The sequence below is a fragment of the Bufo gargarizans genome, chromosome 2, assembly GCF_014858855.1.
Source record: "Bufo gargarizans isolate SCDJY-AF-19 chromosome 2, ASM1485885v1, whole genome shotgun sequence".
Classification (NCBI taxonomy): Eukaryota; Metazoa; Chordata; class Amphibia; order Anura; family Bufonidae; genus Bufo; species Bufo gargarizans.
The window spans coordinates 245,649,420-245,670,172 of record NC_058081.1 but is presented as its reverse complement, the minus strand read 5'-3'; the positions used below and the strand labels follow the sequence as shown (position 1 = coordinate 245,670,172).

General features: G+C 41.9%; 1 protein-coding gene across 3 annotated transcripts in view; it reads left to right on the top strand.

Moving 5' to 3' along the window:
• COG5 (component of oligomeric golgi complex 5) overlaps nucleotides 1-20,753 on the top strand; it is a 412,214-nt gene that overhangs the window by 352,903 nt on the left and 38,558 nt on the right. For all 3 annotated transcript variants that reach the window (XM_044280195.1, XM_044280194.1, XM_044280193.1), the window contains one exon: nucleotides 16,363-16,425. In XM_044280195.1, the coding sequence (XP_044136130.1) occupies nucleotides 16,363-16,425 (63 nt within the window). The remainder of the gene's footprint in view (nucleotides 1-16,362; nucleotides 16,426-20,753) is intronic.

Genomic DNA, 20,753 nt, shown 5'->3' with positions numbered 1-20,753 from the left:
CCCCTATTATTGATCACCCCCCTGTAAGGCTCCATTCAGACGTCCGTATGTGTTTTGCGGAACACGGACACCGCAGATCTGCAAAAGACGGACACCGGCAATGTGCTTTCCGCATTTTGCGGATCCGCACATTGCCAGAACTATATAGAAAATGCCTTTTCTTGTCCGCAATTGCGGACAAGAATAGGACATGTTCTATAGGCTCTACAAAAAACGCAGTGTTCGCCCGATCAGGCCTGATCTTGTGCGCACACTTGCGTTCAGTCCGCCCCACCGCAGTGACAGAATATTTTTTTTTTCTGATCACTGCAAAAGCACTGTAAAATCGCTGCGGCGCTATAAAGATCACGTTTGAGGGGCATGGCGAGTTCATAGAAGATTATATTTTTTTTGGGCACAAGTTAGCGGAAATTTTAATTTTAATTTTTTTCTTACAAAGTCTCATATTCCATTAACTTGTGACAAAAAATAAAATCTCACATGAACTCACCATACCCCTCACAGGCTGCAAAAAAGTGTCACACATGTGGTATCGCCGTACTCAGAAGAAGTAGGGCAATGTGTTTTGGGGTGTATTTTTACATACACCCATGCTGGGTGAGAGAAATATCTCTGTAAAATGACAACTTTGTATAAAAAAAATGGGAAAAGTTGTCTTTTAGAGAGATATTTATCTCACCCAGCATGGGTATATGTAAAAATACACCCCAAAACACATTGCCCTACTTCTTCTGAGTACGGCGATACCACATGTGTGACACTTTTTTGAAGACTAGGTGCACAAAGGGGCCCAAATTCTAAAGGGCACCTTTAGGATTTCACAGGGCATTTTTTACGCATTTGGATTCCAAACTACTTCTCACGCTTTAGGTCCCCTAAAATGCCAGGGCAGTATAAATACCCTACAGGTGACCCCAGTTTGGAAAAAAGACACCCCAAGGTATTCCGTTAGGGGTATGGTGAGTTCATGTAAAATTTTATTTTTTGTCACAAGTTTAATTTTCCGCTAAAAATGACAAAATATATAAAAGTTCCATGAACTCACTATGCCCATCAGCGAATACCTTAGGGTGTCTACTTTCCGAAATGGGGTCATTTGTGGGGTGTTTCTACTGTCTGGGCATTGTAGAACCTCAGGAAACATGACAGGTGCTCAGAAAGTCAAAGTGCGTAAATTCACGTTTTTGCACCATAGTTTGTAAACGCTATAACTTTTACCCAAACCAATAATTATACACTTATTGATTTTTTATTTTTTTTATCAAAGACATGTAGAACAATAAATTTAGAGAAAAATTTATATAGAAATTTAGTTGTAATTGAAAAATTTTACAACAGAAAGTGAAAAATGACACTTTTTTGCAAATATTTCGGTCAATTTTGATATAAAAAAAGTTCAAATGTCAGCAGCAATGAAATACCACCAAATGAAAGCTCTATTAGTGAGAAGAAAAGGAGGTAAAATTCATTTGGGTGGTAAGTTGTATGACCGAGCAATAAACCGTGGAAAGTAGTCTAGTGCAGAATTGTAAAAAGTGGTCTGGTCATTAAAGGGGTTTAAGCTAGGGGAGCTGAGCTGGTTAAAGAGCTTAAAAAGGGGTGGGAGAACGAAAAAGCTGTAAAAAAATATAAAAAAATATATAAATTTAAATTAAAAGGTGAGAATGAATAAATAAATCTAAATCCTAGGAGACCTTCGATTCAGCCACAAATCAAATAAAAAAAATTCAAGAATTGGCCACGAAAGAAATACTGTATGAAGAAATTTGCTGTTCTCTAAGCCCAATGTCAAATGACAGTTTAATGAAAAAAATTGTGTATTATAGTATCCTCAGTCATTTTTAAACCTTAGGGACCCATGACGTACCGATACGTCATGTATAGTTCCAATCACCGTCGCCCGGCGTGCGGTGACCGGAACCTGGTGCCTGCTCAGATCATTGAGCAGGCACCTAGGCTAAATGCGCGGGGGGGTCCCGTTACCCCCCCCCCCCCATGTTGGCGATCACCGCAATCCGTAGGTCAATTCAGACCTACGGTTTGCGGCAATTCAATGTTGCGTCGGCGGTGGTCGGATGTGCCATCGGGTTCCCATGGGGCTGTGGGGGGGACCCGATGCCTAAGGAAGGCATCGCGCTGCCTAAGGAAGGCATCGCGCTGCCTTCTGGTGAAGAGCCTGTGAGATCCAGCTCCCTGGATTTCACAGGCCCCGGAAGCTGTATGAGTAATACACACAGTATTACTCATACAGCCAATGCATTCTAATACAGAAGTATTGGAATGCATTGGAAAGGAATATACCCCCAAAAGTTCAAGTCCCAAAGTAGGACAAAAAAATAAAGTTTCCCCCCCCCCCCCCAAATTTTTTTTTAAAAGTTTCAAGTAAAAATAAACAAAAACGTAATTTTCCCCAAATAAAGTTATAAATAATTGGTGAAAAAAAAGTATACATATCATATGACCTAACCCCTCAGATGAACACCATAAAAAATAAAAACTGTGCAAAATAAACTATTTTTTTGTCACCTTACATCACAAAAAGTACAACAGCAAGCGATCAAAAAGGCGTTTGCCCACCATCACCTCATCCCGCAAAAAATGAGCCCCTACCTAAGACAATCGCCCAAAAAGTTTAAAATGGCTCAGAATATGGAGACACTAAAACATCATTTTTTTTGTTTGAAAAAAGCTGTTATTGTGTAAAACTTACATAAATAAAAAAAAAGGATACATATTTCGTATCGCCACGTTCGTATCGACCGGCTCTATAAAAATATCACATGACCTAACCCCTCAGATAAACACCGTAAAAAATAAAAAATAAAAACTGTACTAAATAAACCATTTTTTGTCACCTTACATCACAAAAAGTGTAATAGCAAGCGATCAAAAAGTCACACGCACCCCAAAATAGTGCCAATAAAACCGTCATCTCTTCCTGGAAAAAAAATCATACACTACGCAAGGTAATCGCCAAAAACTGAAAAAATGACGACTCTCCGACTATGGAAACACTAAAACTATGATTTTTTTTTGCTTCAAAAATGAAATCATTGTGTAAAACTTACATAAAAAAAAAGTATACATATTAGGTATCGCCGCATCCGTGACAACCTGGTCTATAAAAATATCACATGATCTAACCTGTTAGATAAATGTTGTAAATAACAAAAAATAAAAACAGTGCCAAAACAGCTATTTCTTGTTATCTTGCCTAACAAAAAGTGTAATATAGAGCAACCAAAAATCATATGTACCCTAAACTAGTACCAACAATACTGCCACCCTATCCCATAGTCTCCAGAATGAGGCCACTTTTTTGGAGTTTCTACTCTAGGGGTGCATCAGGGGGGCTTCAAATGGGACATGGTGTCAAAAAAAACAGTCCAGCAAAATCTGCCTTCCAAAAACCGTATGGCATTCCTTTCCTTCTGTGCCCTGCCGTGTGCCCGTAGAGCTGTTTACGACCACATATGGGGTGTTTCTGTAAACTACAGAATCAGGGCCATAAATATTGACTTTTGTTTGGCTGTTAACCCTTGCTTTGTAACTGGAAAAAAATTATTAAAATGGAAAATCTGCCAGAAAAGTGAAATTTTGAAATTGTATTTTCCATTAATTCTTGTGGAACACCTAAAGGGTTAACAAAGTTTGTAAAATCAGTTTTGAATACCTTGAGGGGTGTAGTTTATAGAATGGGGTCATTTTTGGGTGGTTTCTATTATATAAGCCTCGCAAAGTGACTTCAGACCTGAACTGGTCCCTAAAAATTGGGTTTTTGAAAATTTCTAAAAAATTTCAAGATTTGCTTCTAAACTTCTAAGCCTTGTAACATCCCCCCAAAAAAAATATCATTCCCAAAATGATCCAAACATGAAGTAGACATATGGGGAATGTAAAGTAATAACTATTTTTGGAGGTATTACTATGTATTATAGAAGTAGAGAAATAGAAACTTGGAAATTTGCAATTTTTTTACAAATTTTTGGTAAATTTGGTATTTTTTTATTAATAAAAATTAATTTTTTTGACTTCATTTTACCAGTGTAATGAAGTACAATATGTGACGAAAAAACTATCTCAGAATGGCCTGGATAAGTCAAAGCGTTTTAAAGCTATCAGCACTTAAAGTGACACTGGTCAGATTTGCAAAAAATAGCCAAGTCCTTAAGGGGTTAAAGAGTATGTCCACACTGTCAGGATTTGCAATAGGCAGATCTGCCATGGATTTTCACAGAAATCTATATTTTAAACAAGGACTTGCATGCAGATTCACTCTTACATTAGCTTAATTGACATTCAGTGGCTTTTAAAGCGGATCTTGCATGAATAATGACATGTTGCAAATTATAACTGCACAGTGCGGCTGTTTTTTTTTTTTGTGGCGGACATCGCTGTAGGGAATACTGTGTCTCCTGTGAAGGCCACCAAGGAGGCTTAGGGAGTCTTACAGGCAATACTTCCTGGGAAAAAGTATGCAAATGAACCCTCCTCCAGAAAAAGGAAAAAATGGTTAGCTATTGTGTCAATGTCTGACCCGCTAAAGAGCTTTAAAACATAACTAGCTCTAATCTTTGTTGGATGAGATGCTGGTGTAGATCTGCTCCATGTTTGGTGGAGGTGTAGAGAAATGAATTAATTTTGGGTCAAAGTATTTGACTTGCTATAAAAAATGTATGTTAGAACATACCTCCAACTCCTAAATTTGAAGGTGAACAGATACAACCAAGAGTATGATGGGTGCGCTGTTGAGTTCTGGATGCCGCTCATTTATTCATTTTAGGGTTGTATGCTTACGTTGTAAATTCTTCCTCATGACCTCTGATTATTGGGAAATTATTTATATGGTTAATGTTTACATTTGACACAGATATTGGATTGGAGGATTAAGCAAAAAGATGTACATATATGGATATATGATACCCTTTTTAAAAGGCTATAAACTGGTAATCAGTTCCAGGGGTCAAATGTATTCTTATTCCACATTTTTTCCTCTTTTCCATTTCTTGGATAGTTCAGGGTTTGGAACCTTTTGGAATAAATTTACATAGCTATGTTAAAAACACATTCACAAGCGTTACCAGTTGAATTGCTGCAGATTCTTTCAGGACAGAATCTGCAATGTGTGGAAAAAGTACAGACGTAGCAGGTGGGCTTCTCCGGGAATGATAACTTTTTATCCAAGGCCCGCAGCCTGCCTTCATAAATAGAAGATTCATACTTACCTGCTCCCTAAAACTCTACATCTGTTTACATGTATGTTATGTTAACTTGTTCCGCTGCAGCCAATATGTAGCTTCAGCAGTGATGTACTACTTGTGCCATGCAGGTCCTGTAGAAGTAAAGCATCCCCAAGACCATCACACTGACTCACCCATTTGACTGTTACCATGATACAATGTAGTGTTAGCTTTATACCACATGTAACTGGGACCCATGTCTTCCAAAAAGTTCCAACCTTGACTCTTCCATCCACAGATTATTATATGAAAAGTCTTGAGGTTCATTTACTGTAGTTTTTATTGCAATTGCGTGTTCTTTTTGGTCAGCATTTTTGTCCAATGTCTTTCATACTGTGGAATTTTGTACACTGACTTTACCTGAGGCATGGAGGCCTGCAGTTCTTTAGCTGTTCATCTGTTTTTTGTCATGAGTTCCTTGATGAGTCGTTGATGCGCTCTTCGTAAAATTTTGCTAGGCCGCCCACTTCTGGGACTTTCATCTACCCACAGTTTCAAGGTTTCTCTATTGGTGGATAATAGCTGTCACTGTAGTTCAGTGGAGTCCCAGAGGCAGTGGTGTACCTCCAATAGAGGCAGACCACACAGCATCTATTATACAGTATAATAGATGCAGTGTGTTAAGATATATAGTATATACAGCAGTGTACTGATATGTGAGGTACGGGGTATAATAGATGCAGTGTGTACAGATATGTAGTATATACGGCAGTGTACTGATATGTGAGGTATAGTAGATGCAGTGTGTACATGTACAGCTATATAGTATATACAGCAGTGTACTGATATGTGAGGTATAGTAGATGCAGTGTGTACAGCTATATAGTATATACAGCAGTGTACTGATATGTGAGGTATAGTAGATAGTGTGTACAGCTATATAGTATATACAGCAGTGTACTGATAGATACAGTGTGTACATATATATATTATATACAGCAGTGTACTGATATGTGAGGTATAATAGATGCAGTGTGTACAGATATATAGTATATACAGCAGTGTACTAATATGTGAGGTATAATAGATGCAGTGTGTACAGATATATAGTATATACAGCAGTGTACTGATATGTGAGGTATAATAGATAGTGTGTACAGATATAAAGTATATACAGCAGTGTACTAATATGTGAGGTATAATAGATGCAGTGTGTACAGATATATAGTATATACAGCAGTGTACTAATATGTGAGGTATAATAGATGCAGTGTGTACAGATATATAGTATATACAGCAGTGTACAGTTATGTGAGGTATAATAGATAAAATGTGTACAGATATGTAGTATATACGGCAGTGTACTGATATGTCAGGTACAAGGTATAATAGATGCAGTGTGTACTGATATATAGTATATACATCAGTGTACTGATATGTGATGTAGATGCAGTGTGTACAGCTATATAGTGTATATACATCAGTGTACTGATATGTGAGGTATAATAGATGCAGTGTGTACAGATATATAGTATATACAGCAGTGTACTGATATGTTAGTTGTAATAGATGCAGTGTGTACAGCTATATACCCGTATTTTTCGCCCTATAAGACGCACCGGTTTTTGAGGAGGAAAATCAGAAAAAAAAGAATTTGAACCAAAAGGTGTGCTTTTGGTGGGTTTTGAACTAATTGTGGTCTGTGGATGGCGCACTGTTATGGGGGATCTGTGGGTGACGCGCTGTTATGGGGGATCTGTGGGTGACACTTATGGGGGGATCTGTGGGTGACACTTATGGGGGGATCTGTGGGTGACACTTATGGGGGATCTGTGGGTGACACTTATGGGGGGATCTGTGGGTGACACTTATGGGGGGATCTGTGGGTGACACTTATGGGGGGATCTGTGGGTGGCTCTTATTGGGGTCTCTGGATGGCACTGTTATGGGGATCTGTGTATGACAGTTATGGGGGGGATCTGTGTATGACAGTTATGGGGGGGATCTGTGGATGACACTGTTAGGTGGGGGGGGGATCTGTGGATGACACATATATAGCATCTTATGCTATGTGTCATCCACAGATCCCCTCCATAAGTGTCCCTGTAGTGAATGACCCTCAATACAGGGGGTGGGGGTCGCATCTGCTTTTATAATGACAGCGGGGCCCGTGCAGTGACTGTATTCTACTACACGAGCCCTGCTCACTGTATAATCAGATCTCTAAAAGTTAATTGTTATGTATATACCGTAATCGCATAATCAGCGCCTGTATACTTTCAAGCGCTCGGTAGGTAGGAGGGAGGAGGCAGGCCGGGAGGACGGTTGCTGGCAGATGCAGATGTGAGTCACTACGTCATGCGCCCACGCCGCCTGCTTCATTCATAAAGTGGGCGGCGAAGGCGCGTGACGTAGTGACTCACGCTGCCAGCGCCCGTCCTCCCGGCCTGCCTCCTCCCTCCTCTCTCCAGTCTGCTACCTACCGAGCGCTTGTAAGTATACAGGCACTGATTATGCGATTACTGTATATACATAACAATTAACTATTAGAGATACGATTATACAGTGAGCGGGGCCCGTGTAGTAGAATACAGTCACTGCACGGGCCCCACTGTCATTATAAAAGCAGATGCGACCCCCAGCCCCTCCTCCCTCACAGCTGATACACCCGCCGTGCGGCATCGCGGCGGGTGTATCATTGAAAATTCTGCAAAATCTGCAGCATTCGCCCCATAAGACGCACTGCTATTTCCCCCCCACTTTTGGTAGCATATACAGCAGTGTACTGATATGTTAGGTGTGAGGCATAATATATGCCATGTGTACAGATAAAGAGTATATACGGCAGTGTACTGATATGTGAGCTACGAGGTATAATAAGTAAGTAAGTGATGTTTAGATTCGATAGGTCTGACAGTAATCATGTTAGTGAATTTGAACCAAACTGTCAATTGTATTTGATTAATGGTTTCATTTAATAGCTGGGGGGGGGGGGGGGGGGGAAATTACTTTTTCACATAGGGCCAGGTTTGGCTGAACAGCATTTTTCCTTCAATAAATCAAATCATCATTTATCAACAGCATTTTGTGTTAACTTGCATTATCTTTATCTAATATTAAAAGTAGTATGGCGTCCAGTTGCCATGGTAACCATCACACACACTGCCCCAGCAAAGCCGCCTCTGATGAGAGGGGGGAAGGAGGGAGCTCGCTCCTTCTCTTACGTGGAGTCCGGAGCCTGCCGCAGCAGAGAAGCAAAGCGCTGGGAGGTGAGGGGAGGGGGACGGGGGAGCTTCCTCACTGTTAACCCTTTACATACAGCGGTCCATACGGACCGCAGCAAGGTAGGGGTTAAACGGCTGTCATCCACTGAAGTCCGCAGTTACAGTAGATTTACAGCTGTATGTTACAGCTGACAATCTACTGAACTGCTCGGCCATCCTGTTCAATTGCAGGGGAGAGGAGGGGTGGGGGGATGGACTGCCTCCCTGTCTGAAATAAACATTTTCTCTGGCTCAGCCATCCTGAACGGGAGATCAGGGCACAGAAACACAGCAGCACAGCCCGATCTCCAAAACACTCACTGAGGGGATCGGAGTCCAAAGGCAGGGACCGCTGTGATTGCTCCTCTGCTGGGTGCCCTGACAGCTCTGCTGTCGTAGCACCCGTTTAGATGCCGGGGTTAATGCTTACCGTTGTTTTTATGTGCCTAGGCTGAACACCCACTTGCTAAAATGTATGGGCTCTCAGGAGGAAGAGGGCATGAAGTGTGCACAACTCAGGCAGCTCATTCCCGAGATTATCACAATGCATTCTGGGTAGTGAGGGAAGGCGGGCTTAGCCTAAGGGTGAGGGCTTGGCGGCCATCTTGAGAGGAGAGGCAGAATGAAGTCTGGTGAATAACGGTTGCTATGGACGAAATCTTCTTAAATATGGAGTATGTGAGGAAAAAAATTAGTGATTATGGATTGTCACCTCAGTATTAACTACATATGTGAAAATAGAATTTTGAGTTAAAATATGACATTTATCCTTTAAAGGAACTGATTTGCTCTTCCAGAGAGTACACTATATTTTCATTGCTAAAATAATACCGCAACAGTAAGGCTGCTTTCACACTAGCGTTCGGGTGTCCGCTCGTGAGCTCCGTTTGAAGGGGTTCACGAGCGGACCCGAACGCAGCCGTCCAGCCCTGATGCAGTCTGAATGGAGCGGATCCGCTCAGACTGCATCAGTCTGGCGGATCTGCTTGCAGCGTTCGGGTGTCCGCCTGGCCGTGCGGAGGCGTGCGGATCCGTCCAGACTTACAATGTAAGTCAATGGGGACGGATCCGTTTGAAGATGCCACAATGTGGCTCAATCTTCAAGCGGATCCGTCCCCCATTGACTTTACATTGAAAGTCTGGATGGATCCATCCCAGGCTATTTTCACACTTAGCTTTTTTTTTTGCCATTTTAATGCAGACGGATCCGTTCTGAACGGAGCCTCCATCTGCATTATTATGAGCGGATCCGTTCAGAACGGATCCGCCCGAACGCTAGTGTGAAAGTAGCCTTAGTCTTATTGAGAGATGAATAAAACACCACTGTCTACTCCTTGCATGCGATACCACAGTGATCGTAACATTAAAACATGTCTATTCGTACTGTTGTAAAATATACTGGTTAGGTTCTCTCAGGTCATAAGAGTTAGACCTGATTCATGCCACAGCTTCACATTGATCCATCATACTGCATTAGACATTGGTTGAGCTTGTGCTGCAATCACCAGGGATTTTTCATACATCATTAAACCTTGTAGACTCTGAAATTCACATACCCATATTCACTTTTTCATCTCATGACAGATTGGTGTGTTTTCACATTAGGATTTTCACTTTCTGAGCTGTGAAGTGGTAGAAGGCGCCATTTAACTGTCAAGGAGTTTTTGACAAGTCACAACATTGCTAATTGTTTAAAGTGAACATAACCCAGGAAATATCTAGATCAGAGGTACTCAAGTACTTTTTGTCCACATGCCTGCGTGTGCTGTAGGGTGAAGGTCCGAGCCACACAAAATATAAGGGGGGACAACACCAGTGGTATGTAGCGCTGCAGCATTTAAAAAAATTTTTTTTTTCCACAATAAGCCTCTAATCAGGGGTGTATCTATCACAAGGCAAACAAGGCATTTGCCTAGGGCGGCACTTGCCAATGGGGCGGCAAAATGCTGTGTTTGCTTAGTGATAGTTACACAATATGCTAAATATATTTTTTGACCCTTGTCCGGTCCGATCCGATCCTTCACTATGCGAGCGGCATCGCCGGCGCCACATAGTGAAGGAGTTGAAAGACTTACTTCCTCCTCCTCCTGACTTCCTCCCGACCTCCCCTGCCTTTTGCGTCCGCGCGTTAGGGGGGTGCCCGAGTTTAGTCTCGCCTAGGGCAGCACAAAACCAAGATACACCACTGCCTCTAATCCTACCTAATCCCCATTCTGGTGACCACACAGTAATAGTATCCCCTCACAGAGTGATGACGCATTAAGTTAACCCTGCACAGTATGATGCAGCATTAAGTGACACCCCCCCCCCCCCACACAGTATAATGCCCTATGAAGTGACTCCAACACCGTGCTGCCCCCACACAGTACTACCCCTGGAGTGCCCCTACACATAATTTTGCCCTCAAACTGGATGATGCCCCCTCAAGTGCCCTCACACAGAATGATTCCCCCTCAAGTGCCCTCACACAGAATGATGCCCTCTCAAGTGCCCTCACACAGAATGATTCCCCCTCAAGTGCCCTCACACAGAATGATGCCCTCTCAAGTGCCCTCACACAGAATGATTCCCCCTCAAGTGCCCTCACACAGAATGATGCCCTCTCAAGTGCCCTCACACAGCATGATGCCCTCTCAAGTGCCTCCCACACAGTGATCCCCCTTACATGGTCTGCCCCCACACACACAGTGATACCCCTTAAATGCTTCCCCACACGTACACACAGTGATGCCCCCTTAAGTGCTTCCAGGTTAAGTACACACGTACCCCACGTTCCTTGATACTATAGCACACTGACCTATCTATTCCTGTGGGGCCATGCACACTGACCTATCTATTCCTGTGGGGCCAGTGCACACTGACCTATCTATTCCTGTGGGGCCATGCACACTTCAGTGTTTTTTTTTTCCTGATCTGTCCTATTCTTGTCTCTATGCTTTCTAACACTGGTAACTATGAATGATGATAACTATTATTTTTTTCATTGCAATTTGTAGAAAATTGTCACTACATTACAGATATTGACAGAATGGTTATAAAATGTAAGATGCAACGACCTGAAATAACTTTTCCATTTCTAATTTCCTTAGATTTCTAGACGAATAGAGGTAGAAGACTGGTAGAGCAGAACTGATTGATTTAGGGGTATTTAATGGCTCAGTGGTGACCCAATAACTATGTATAAATATATCACGGTCAGTACAGATATCATCCATGATCTATTTTTACTCAGGACTGTGGATTTAACAAGGAGACACCCTCTGCATCTAGTGGAAAGAAGGTTTCTACAACAGTATAGAAGAGGATTATTTTCTGTAATGAGGCTAGTGGAACTTTTCCAGTCATGGTGAAAATGGGGGCCTGGATGATTCAGGGAGTTATTCTGATTGCCAGATTTGTAGTCAGATTGGCTTCATCTTCAGGAAGATTTTTTGCTTTCATCTGGATCAACTGTGCTGGATAATGCGAGGGCTGCATGGTGATCTTGGCTGTGACACCCTTGGCATGACCAATCTTCACACGTTCACTAAGCCATATCACCTCATAGAGAAAGTGAATCCAACCCTGTGAAGCTATTGCAACATCTTGTCTGCTACTGCAAATCACAATATATTGAGAGGTTGTACAATTGATGGGGTGTAACATTGTTACATCCTGGCAGTCACGGGATGGTAAATCTTTTTTTTTGTAAGTTGTTCTTGTAGAATCCATTATCAGTTTTTGCAATGAAGAACCACATCTGCCGGTGTAACATTGCTTTATATCTATCTGTAAAGAATAAATCAAGGGAACTGGACGTACTGTAGCTTTCTTGAAAACGTTTCACTCGTTCTTCCAACAAGCTTTCTCAATTCTGAGTGATTGTACAAAAATTCTGGGAATAAATATGTAACTGAATCCACATCTGGTAATTATACCCAGCATTGGGTCAAAGGTGTTGATTCCATTATCCTAATTGGAGTCAGTAGGTGATCAAGACTTCCCAGAAAAAGGTGTCAAGACAGCATTGTATGTGGCAGACAATAGATGTCTAACCCCCCACCTCTATTCAAGCTTGGCTTCTCCATTTTTACGTGAGTGGCCTCCTTCACGCCTCGTTTGTACCAATCGACCTCCTTATCCAAAACACGTACTTGACTGTCTTCAAATAGAGGTGGGGGGTTAGACATCTATTGTCTGTCATATACAATGCTGTCTTGACACCTTTTTCTGGGAAGTTTTTATCACCTACTGACTCCAATTAGGATAATGGAATCAACACCTCTGACCCCATGCTGGGTATAATTACCAGATGTGGATTCAGTTACATATTTATTCCCAGAATTTTTGTACAATCACTCAGAATTGAGAAAGCTCGTTGGAAGAACGAGTGAAACGTTTTCAAGAAATCTACAGTACGTCCAGTTGCAATTTATTCTTTACAGATACAGACGTGGACAAAATTGTTGGTACCCTTTGGTCAATGAAAGAAAAAGTCACAATGGTCACAGAAATAACTTTAATCTGACAAAAGTAATAATAAATTAAAATTCTATAAATGTTAACCAATGAAAGTCAGACATTGTTTTTCAACCATGCTTCAACAGAATTATGTAAAAAAATAAACTCATGAAACAGGCATGGACAAAAATGATGGTACCCCTAGAAAACACAGAACATAATGTGACCAAAGGGACATGTTAATTCAAGGTGTGTCCACTAATTAGCATCACAGGTGTCTACAACCTTGTAATCAGCCATTGGGCCTATATATATGGCTCCAGGTAATCACTGTGTTGTTTGGTGATATGGTGTGTACCACACTCGACATGGACCAGAGGAAGCAAAGGAAAGAGCTGTCTCAAGAGATCAGAAAGAAAATTATAGACAAGCATGTTAAAGGTAAAGGCTATAAGACCATCTCCAAGCAACTAGATGTTCCTGTGAGTACAGTTGCACATATTATTCATAAGTTTAAGATCCATGGGACTGTAGCCAACCTCCCTGGACGTGGCCGCAGGAGGAAAATTGATGACAAATCTAAGAGACGGATAATCCGAATGGTAACAAAAGAGCCTAGAAAGACTTCTAAAGAGATTCAAGGTGAACTTCATGCTCAAGGAACATCAGTGTCAGATCGCACCATCCGTCGTTGTTTGAGCCAAAGTGGACTACATGGGAGACGACCAAGGAGGACACCATTGTTGAAAACGAATCATAAAAAAGCAAGACTGGAATATGCCAAACTACATGTTGACAAGCCACAAAGCTTCTGGGAGAATGTCCTGTGGACAGATGAGACAAAAATCGAAGTTTTTGCCAAGGCACATCAGCTGTATGTTCACAGACGAAAAAATGAAGCATATCAAGAAAAGAACACTGTCCCTACTGTGAAACATGGAGGAGGCTCTGTTATGTTCTGGGGCTGCTTTGCTGCGTCTGGCACAGGGTGTCTTGAATCTGTGCAGGGTACAATGAAATCTCAAGACTATCAAGGAATTCTAGAGAGAAATGTACTAGCCAGTGTCAGAAAGCTTGGTCTCAGTCGCAGGTCATGGGTCTTGCAACAGGACAATGACCCAAAACACACCGCTAAAAACACCCAAGAATGGCTAAGAGGAAAAAATTGGACTATTCTAAAGTGGCCTTCTATGAGCCCTGACCTCAATCCTATTGAGCATCTTTGGAAGGAGCTGAAACATGCAGTCTGGAAAAGGCACCCTTCAAACCGGACACAACTGGAGCAGTTTGCTCATGAGGAGTGGGCCAAAATACCTGCTGAGAGGTGCAGATGTCTCATTGACAGTTACAGGAAGCGTTTGATTGCAGTGATTGCCTCAAAAGGTTGCGCAACAAAATATTAAGTTAGGGGTACCATCATTTTTGTCCATGCCTGTTTCATGAGTTTATTTTTTTACATAATTCTGTTGAAGCATGGTTGAAAAACAATGTCTGACTTTCATTGGTTAACATTTATAGAATTTTAATTTATTATTACTTTTGTCAGATTAAAGTTATTTCTGTGACCATTGTGACTTTTTCTTTCATTGACCAAAGGGTACCAACAATTTTGTCCACGTCTGTATATACCATGACCTGGATAAATGAGAACCTTCACAGACATATTGCTTTATATCAATTTCTTAACTAGTCTGTGTTATTTAATGCTAAATCTAGTGCTAAATTGCACAGGTTATGATATCATTGTCTATTATAGGCCAGGATGTCAAAGTTACTATATATATATATATATATATATATATATATATATAATATGATAGAGACTGATTTTATATTTTTATTTTCCAATTGCAAAGTCCTCTTTTTCACTATATTTGTGAATTGGTTTCATCTCATTCAGCTAATTATCTGAAATGAGATTAAGAGCAGAATTTGCAGTGCAGATGGTTCCTATTTATCAAAGTGCGGTTTACATTTTCTGATGTTCTAGCTTTTGTATTTGACTTACAGTAAGCCAAGTTGACAATGATCCTGAAATCTGAGAATTCACATTTTGTGTGCTTTTTAGTATTTTACTACTACCTTACAAGTTGTATAGCATGTAGACAATGACATCACTGAAAACTTTGATAAAAATTCACGTGAAAGTCTTTGTACTCTTGTTACCAAGAGTGAAATGGCAAAATGTTTATCCTCAGAGCTACATACTGCCATTTTGGTATGGACGACCCAAATGACAACCCAACCCATTCCCTCTGTATTCAGAAAAATAAAGCCTTCTGTGGTGCTCCCTGTCATTTTCATCCAGCAACATATTAAAACCAATAGCTGTATGCGAGCATAGCATTTATTATTTATTTCTCTTGCTTGTAAAGCACTGGCATAGTCTGAAGTGCTTTACAGACACCATCACTTTCTGTCCCCAGTGGGGCTCACATTCTATGTTTACTCTCATTTTATTGAACAAAAATGTTATCCTATACAGCTGTTTCATTGTCTAATATTCATAAATGTTCAGTTCACGTATTAAACCAACATTTTCAGACATATTTTATGGGTACATTGAAATCTGTACTATTGTGCCAACTGTTTATGTTGCGCCAGTTAGTTCTGCTTATACCGTGGTGGTGGTGGGGGGGGGGAGGGGAATGGTATCAAGTAGGAAAAAGAAAAAAAACAAAGTAGGGAACTTGGTAAGTATCAAAGAAATTGTTGCTACTCTCTTATCAAGACTGGGGCTCACATTTTAGATTCCTTTGGTGTGTGTGGGAGCAAAGCAATGTTAAACTCAAGGATAACATACAAACTCTATGCAGATGTTGCCCAGACAGAGTTAAACCTAGGACCCCGGTGCTAACCACTGAGCCACATGTGGCAAAAGCCTCATGCACACGGCCGTGGTTTGTTTTGTGGTCCGCAATTTGCAGAACAGCACGGACAGCCTTTAATATAAATGCCTATTATTGTCCGCAAAGCGCAGACAAGAATAGGACATGTTATATTTTTTTAGCGGGGCCACGGAACGGAGCAACGGATGCGGACAGCACATGGATTGCTGTCCCCATCTTTTGCAGCCCCATTGAAGTGAATGGGTTCGCATCCGAACCGCCAAAATGGCGGCTCAGATGCAGACCAAAACAACGTGCAGTGAGGCCAAAGACCTGTAATGTTAACGCCGGACACTTTTGTTGCAAATCTGCCTAGAGTGGGATCAGTTCTTTATCTTCCACCAACTGCTATATAAAAAGTCTAAGGGATCTGAGCCACAGTGTGCGGGCCTTAAAATAGAGTCTGACCTTCAGTACAAACCTGCCAGACTGTTTGTGTCCTGTCTGAATTTATGTGTAGCACTCATTAATATCTACTATAGTTTTATTCCTTTCCTGGTAGATGCTATTTTTGAATCCTCTATCGCAGTTTTCAGCCCTTGCCACGGCAATAGAAACGCTCATAACACTGTATTTTTCTTCTACTTAAAGGTTATATCAGGCCAGAATTCACTTCCAGCAGCTGCAGAACAGAATATAACTGCCGCCATGAAGGTAAGAAGTCCTCCTGACTGTTTGATATCATTAATGAGTTCAATGAAAAAAATATATATATCTCAGATGAATGTTTGGCTTGGACTCTGGTTCTTATGAATGAGCTATGGATGACAAATATTGGAGTTGGGACATTTGTGTTAGCCCACTACGGTCTTTATTTTCTGAAAGGGTCTCGGCTTTTTGCACATGAATAGCAGGCACAAAATCTAGGAAAGTGGTTAAAAAAGGAGATGTGACGGGGGCGTGGCTAGCGCCGCATGGCGGCGGCTGTGTAAGTGAATAGCTCCGGAGCATCTCAGCCCTAAAACCACACTGCCTTACAGTACTTACGGCTCAGTTCACTCAGCCTAGCGCTTACCCTTCTCCAAGATGCCGAAGAGGAAAGGGAAGAAGAGTCCTGTGAAACTGACAGTTTTTCCCGGCAGTGGATCCTTCTCAAAATGGTGTTGCGATGTCTCCAACAGCGGCGCATGGTGAGCAGAAATCCCCTAGTAGCTCCCAGGCCTCATCATCAGCTAGGAGCAACAAATTAGGAGAGTCGCCATCCAACTCTACTCCTGTCCTTTCACCAGGAGGAATGAATCCAGAAACCCCAGATAGGGGGTTCTATAAACAGCAAGGCTGCCAGAAGTCACAGTGAAGCAGCAAATAAATCAACAGGGAGACAACAAATCACCCTTGCTGCCAGCTCATGCTCCTCCATGCTGGGTCCTGCTGCCCCTGTTTCGGAACCACAAATTAAACATTCACTAGATAACTTAAAGCTGGCCATACAACAAGATTTCAGATCAGCGATTTCTGAATTACAGCATGAAATTACCTCCTTGGGTAGTCGCACAGCGAATATAGGGCCAGATTTATCTTTGGTTCAAGTCAAAATAATGGAGTGAAAATAGTCGCAAATTTTTGCGCAATCGCTAAAACTGCTTTTTTTGGCTCTGCGCTATGCTCACCAGTTTTATGAAAGTGGGCGTGTTTTCTTATGTACATGAATCTCTAGACAGATTTACTATTGTGAGAATTTTTAAGTCGCAAAAAATTGCGCAATTTCACTCCAGGACCATGCTTATCTTATGTGACTTTTTAATAGAACATGCGACTTTTTCATAAAGACGTGCGACTTTTGTAAAGCCGCTTACTGAAGGATAAACTGCTACTGTCAAACCACATTAAATCACCGTATTAAAGGACCATTAATAAATCTGACTTGGCCAAAAGTGACTTTGGACATATGTAAAAGTGGAGTAAGATGTAAGTGTAATGATAAATCTGGCCCACAGAGTCTAAAATTCACAGAGGCTCACAATGAAATCGTAGATGTGGCCAACAACTTGGAGGAAGTCCCTGCACTTAAAGGGTTTCTACCACTTCGGTGTCACATATTTAGCTGTCAGACACTAGCGATCCGCTAGTGTCTGCTCTGCCCAACCATCCTAATATAATTGCTTTTGGGGCAGCCGTTTTGCTAAAAAAAGAACTTTTATTAATATGCTAATGAGCCTCTAGGTGCTATGGGGGCGTCATTAGCACCTAGAGGCTCCGTCTACCTTCAGAAACTGCCGCCGCCCAGCGCGTCCCTCCAGCCCGCCCATCTCCTCCTGAATGCGATCCTCCTTGTGAGCGCCTGTATTCGGCGCATGCGCAGTGAATGTCTGACAGCTTCCCTGCTCAGACATCTCCACTGCGCCTGTTCCTCGGAGCACTATGGCATCATCGCGCAGGCGCAGTGGAGATGTCTGAGCAAGGAAGCGGTCAGACATTCACTGCGCATGCGCAGAATACATACGCTCACAAGGAGGATCGCATTCAGGAGGAGATGGGCGGGCTGGAGGGACGCGCTCGGCGGCGGCAGTTTCTGAAGGTAGACGGAGCCTCTAGGTGCTAATGACGCCCCCATAGCACCTAGAGGCTCATTAGCATATTAATAAAAGTTCTTTTTTTAGCAAAACGGCTGCCCCAAAAGCAATTATATTAGGATGGTTGGGCAGAGCAGACACTAGCGGATCGCTAGTGTCTGACAGCTAAATATGTGACACCGAAGTGGTAGAAACCCTTTAAAAATAAAATTGCAGATATGGAAAATAGAAATCGGCGCAAAAACGTTCGCTTCAGGGGAGTGTCAGAAGAAATAAAGCAAGAAAGCCTGAAAGACTTCCTCACAGATTTATTTGCGGCCTTACTACCTCAAGCCAGGACCCTTGATTAACAGGGCTCATCGTTTGCCCAAGCCTAAAACGCTCTCAGCGGATGTTCCTAGAGATGTTATAGCCCGCATACACTGATTCCATGTCAAAGAACAACTGATGAAAGCTATACGCAGAGGACCGAGCCTCCCAGAAAGATTCAAAAATATATCCCTTTATGCAGACCTCTCAGCTGGTACCCTTGCTAAAAGGCGGGAATACAATGGAGTCACAAAGTTACTCAGGGAGCACAAAATCCCCTACAAGTGGGGCTTTCCTGTCAAAGTAATCATCGCTAAAGATGGGGGGGAAGCATATTCTGTCTACACCAGCATCTGCTCTTCAACTGTGTACAAATTGGAATCTACTGCTGGAAGGTGACACTACGAACCTCGGTAAAAGACAAGCACCACAACACATCCCTGAAGAATGGACCACAGTGACCTATAGGAAACGCTGCACGGTCTAATCATAATGCAGACAGGACAGAGTACTACTTTTACAGTATCCTTTCCAATAGGCATGTCTAGAAGTTGCCTAATACTTCATAAGGTGGGCTGTCCCTAACTCACGATGTGTTCACCTCGGATTCTGTTGATCCAACCCCTAATAGATACACATTTTGTATCTCACAGCGTTTACAGTTTACGTTCTGGACCTTTTTTTTTTTTTTTTTCTACTCTCAAATTTTTATGTTATATCTTATGTTTTATGCCTAGTATGCTCAGACAAAGGCACACATTTATGTCACTTGTATATGAGAATGTATTATGGTTGCCCATAGCGAAAGTTGCTCCACATCGTCCACTGCTCTATGACAATGGGTTTTAAAATAATATCGCTGACCGTTAAAGGCCTTAATTCACCATTTAAAAGAGCGATTCTCTGGAAAGAGATTAAGGCTCTAAATGGGGATGTGGTATGCATCCAAGAAACACATCTGCAATGAACATTTCCTCTACATATATTCAACAATGGCTCCTAATAACAAAGGAGGGGTTACAATTGCTATCAAAAACTCTGTGGCTTTTACTTTACATAAAGGTGTGGTGGACGATGGGGGTAGACTCGTCATTTTACAATGCACTATTAACAATTCAAAATACACCCTAGCCTCTCTGTATGCCCCCAATAGAGGTCAGGAACATTTTCTTAAATCCTCTTTAGCCAAAATATCTAAAGATGCATTTGGATCCTTGATAGTGATGGAGAATTTTAACAAAACCATATGGCCATCCATGGATTGCACATCTAGAGTTCCCCATAAAGAACCAACTCCTTTATATTCTATAATACACAAAGATGATTTATTTGATATCTGGTGCATACAACATCCCTCAAACAGGGATTATACGTTCTTCTCCAATACCCACCAGATGTACTCCAGAATTTTTTCCTTATAGATAAATCCCCCTTACATCGCGTTAACCACTCTACCATCCACACTATTTCATGGTCTGATCATGCCCCTGTTACTATAGATGTAACCGAGCAGTCAAGTTTAAATCCCTTTGTATCATGGAGACTGAATAACTTTATTCTCACTCACAATACTTATAAACCACAGATGCACCGTATTATTAAGGATTACTTTTCCTTTAACGACAATGACATGGTTTCCAATAATACACTCTGGTGTGCAATGAAAGCCACAGTGAGAGGGCGCTTTATTCTACAATCCTCATTTGATAAGAAAAGTAGACAGGCTAAACAGCATAACGTACAATTACAATTAACAGACCTACATAGACAGAACAAGGGGGGAGTGCTGATGGCAAAAGGGGGAGAGCTGATGGCAATGGGGGAGTAAAGTTGATGGCACAAGGGGGAACAGATGATGGCAGAAGGGGGGAGAGATGATGGAACTGGGGGAGTAAAGCTGATGGCACAAGGGGGGGGGCAGATGATGGCACAAGGGGGAGAGCTGATGACACAATGTGGGGAGAGATGATGGCTATGGGGTGGGAGAGAGCTGATGGCACTGGGTAGTGGAGCTGATTACACTGGGGTGGGGAAGAGCTAATGGCACGGGGGAAAGCTGATGGCACTGGGTGGAACTGATGCACTTGGGCTGATCGCACAGTGGGGAAAGAAGGGAGTTGGGACTAATGGCAGGGGGTCTTATGAGTTTTTATAAAGAAA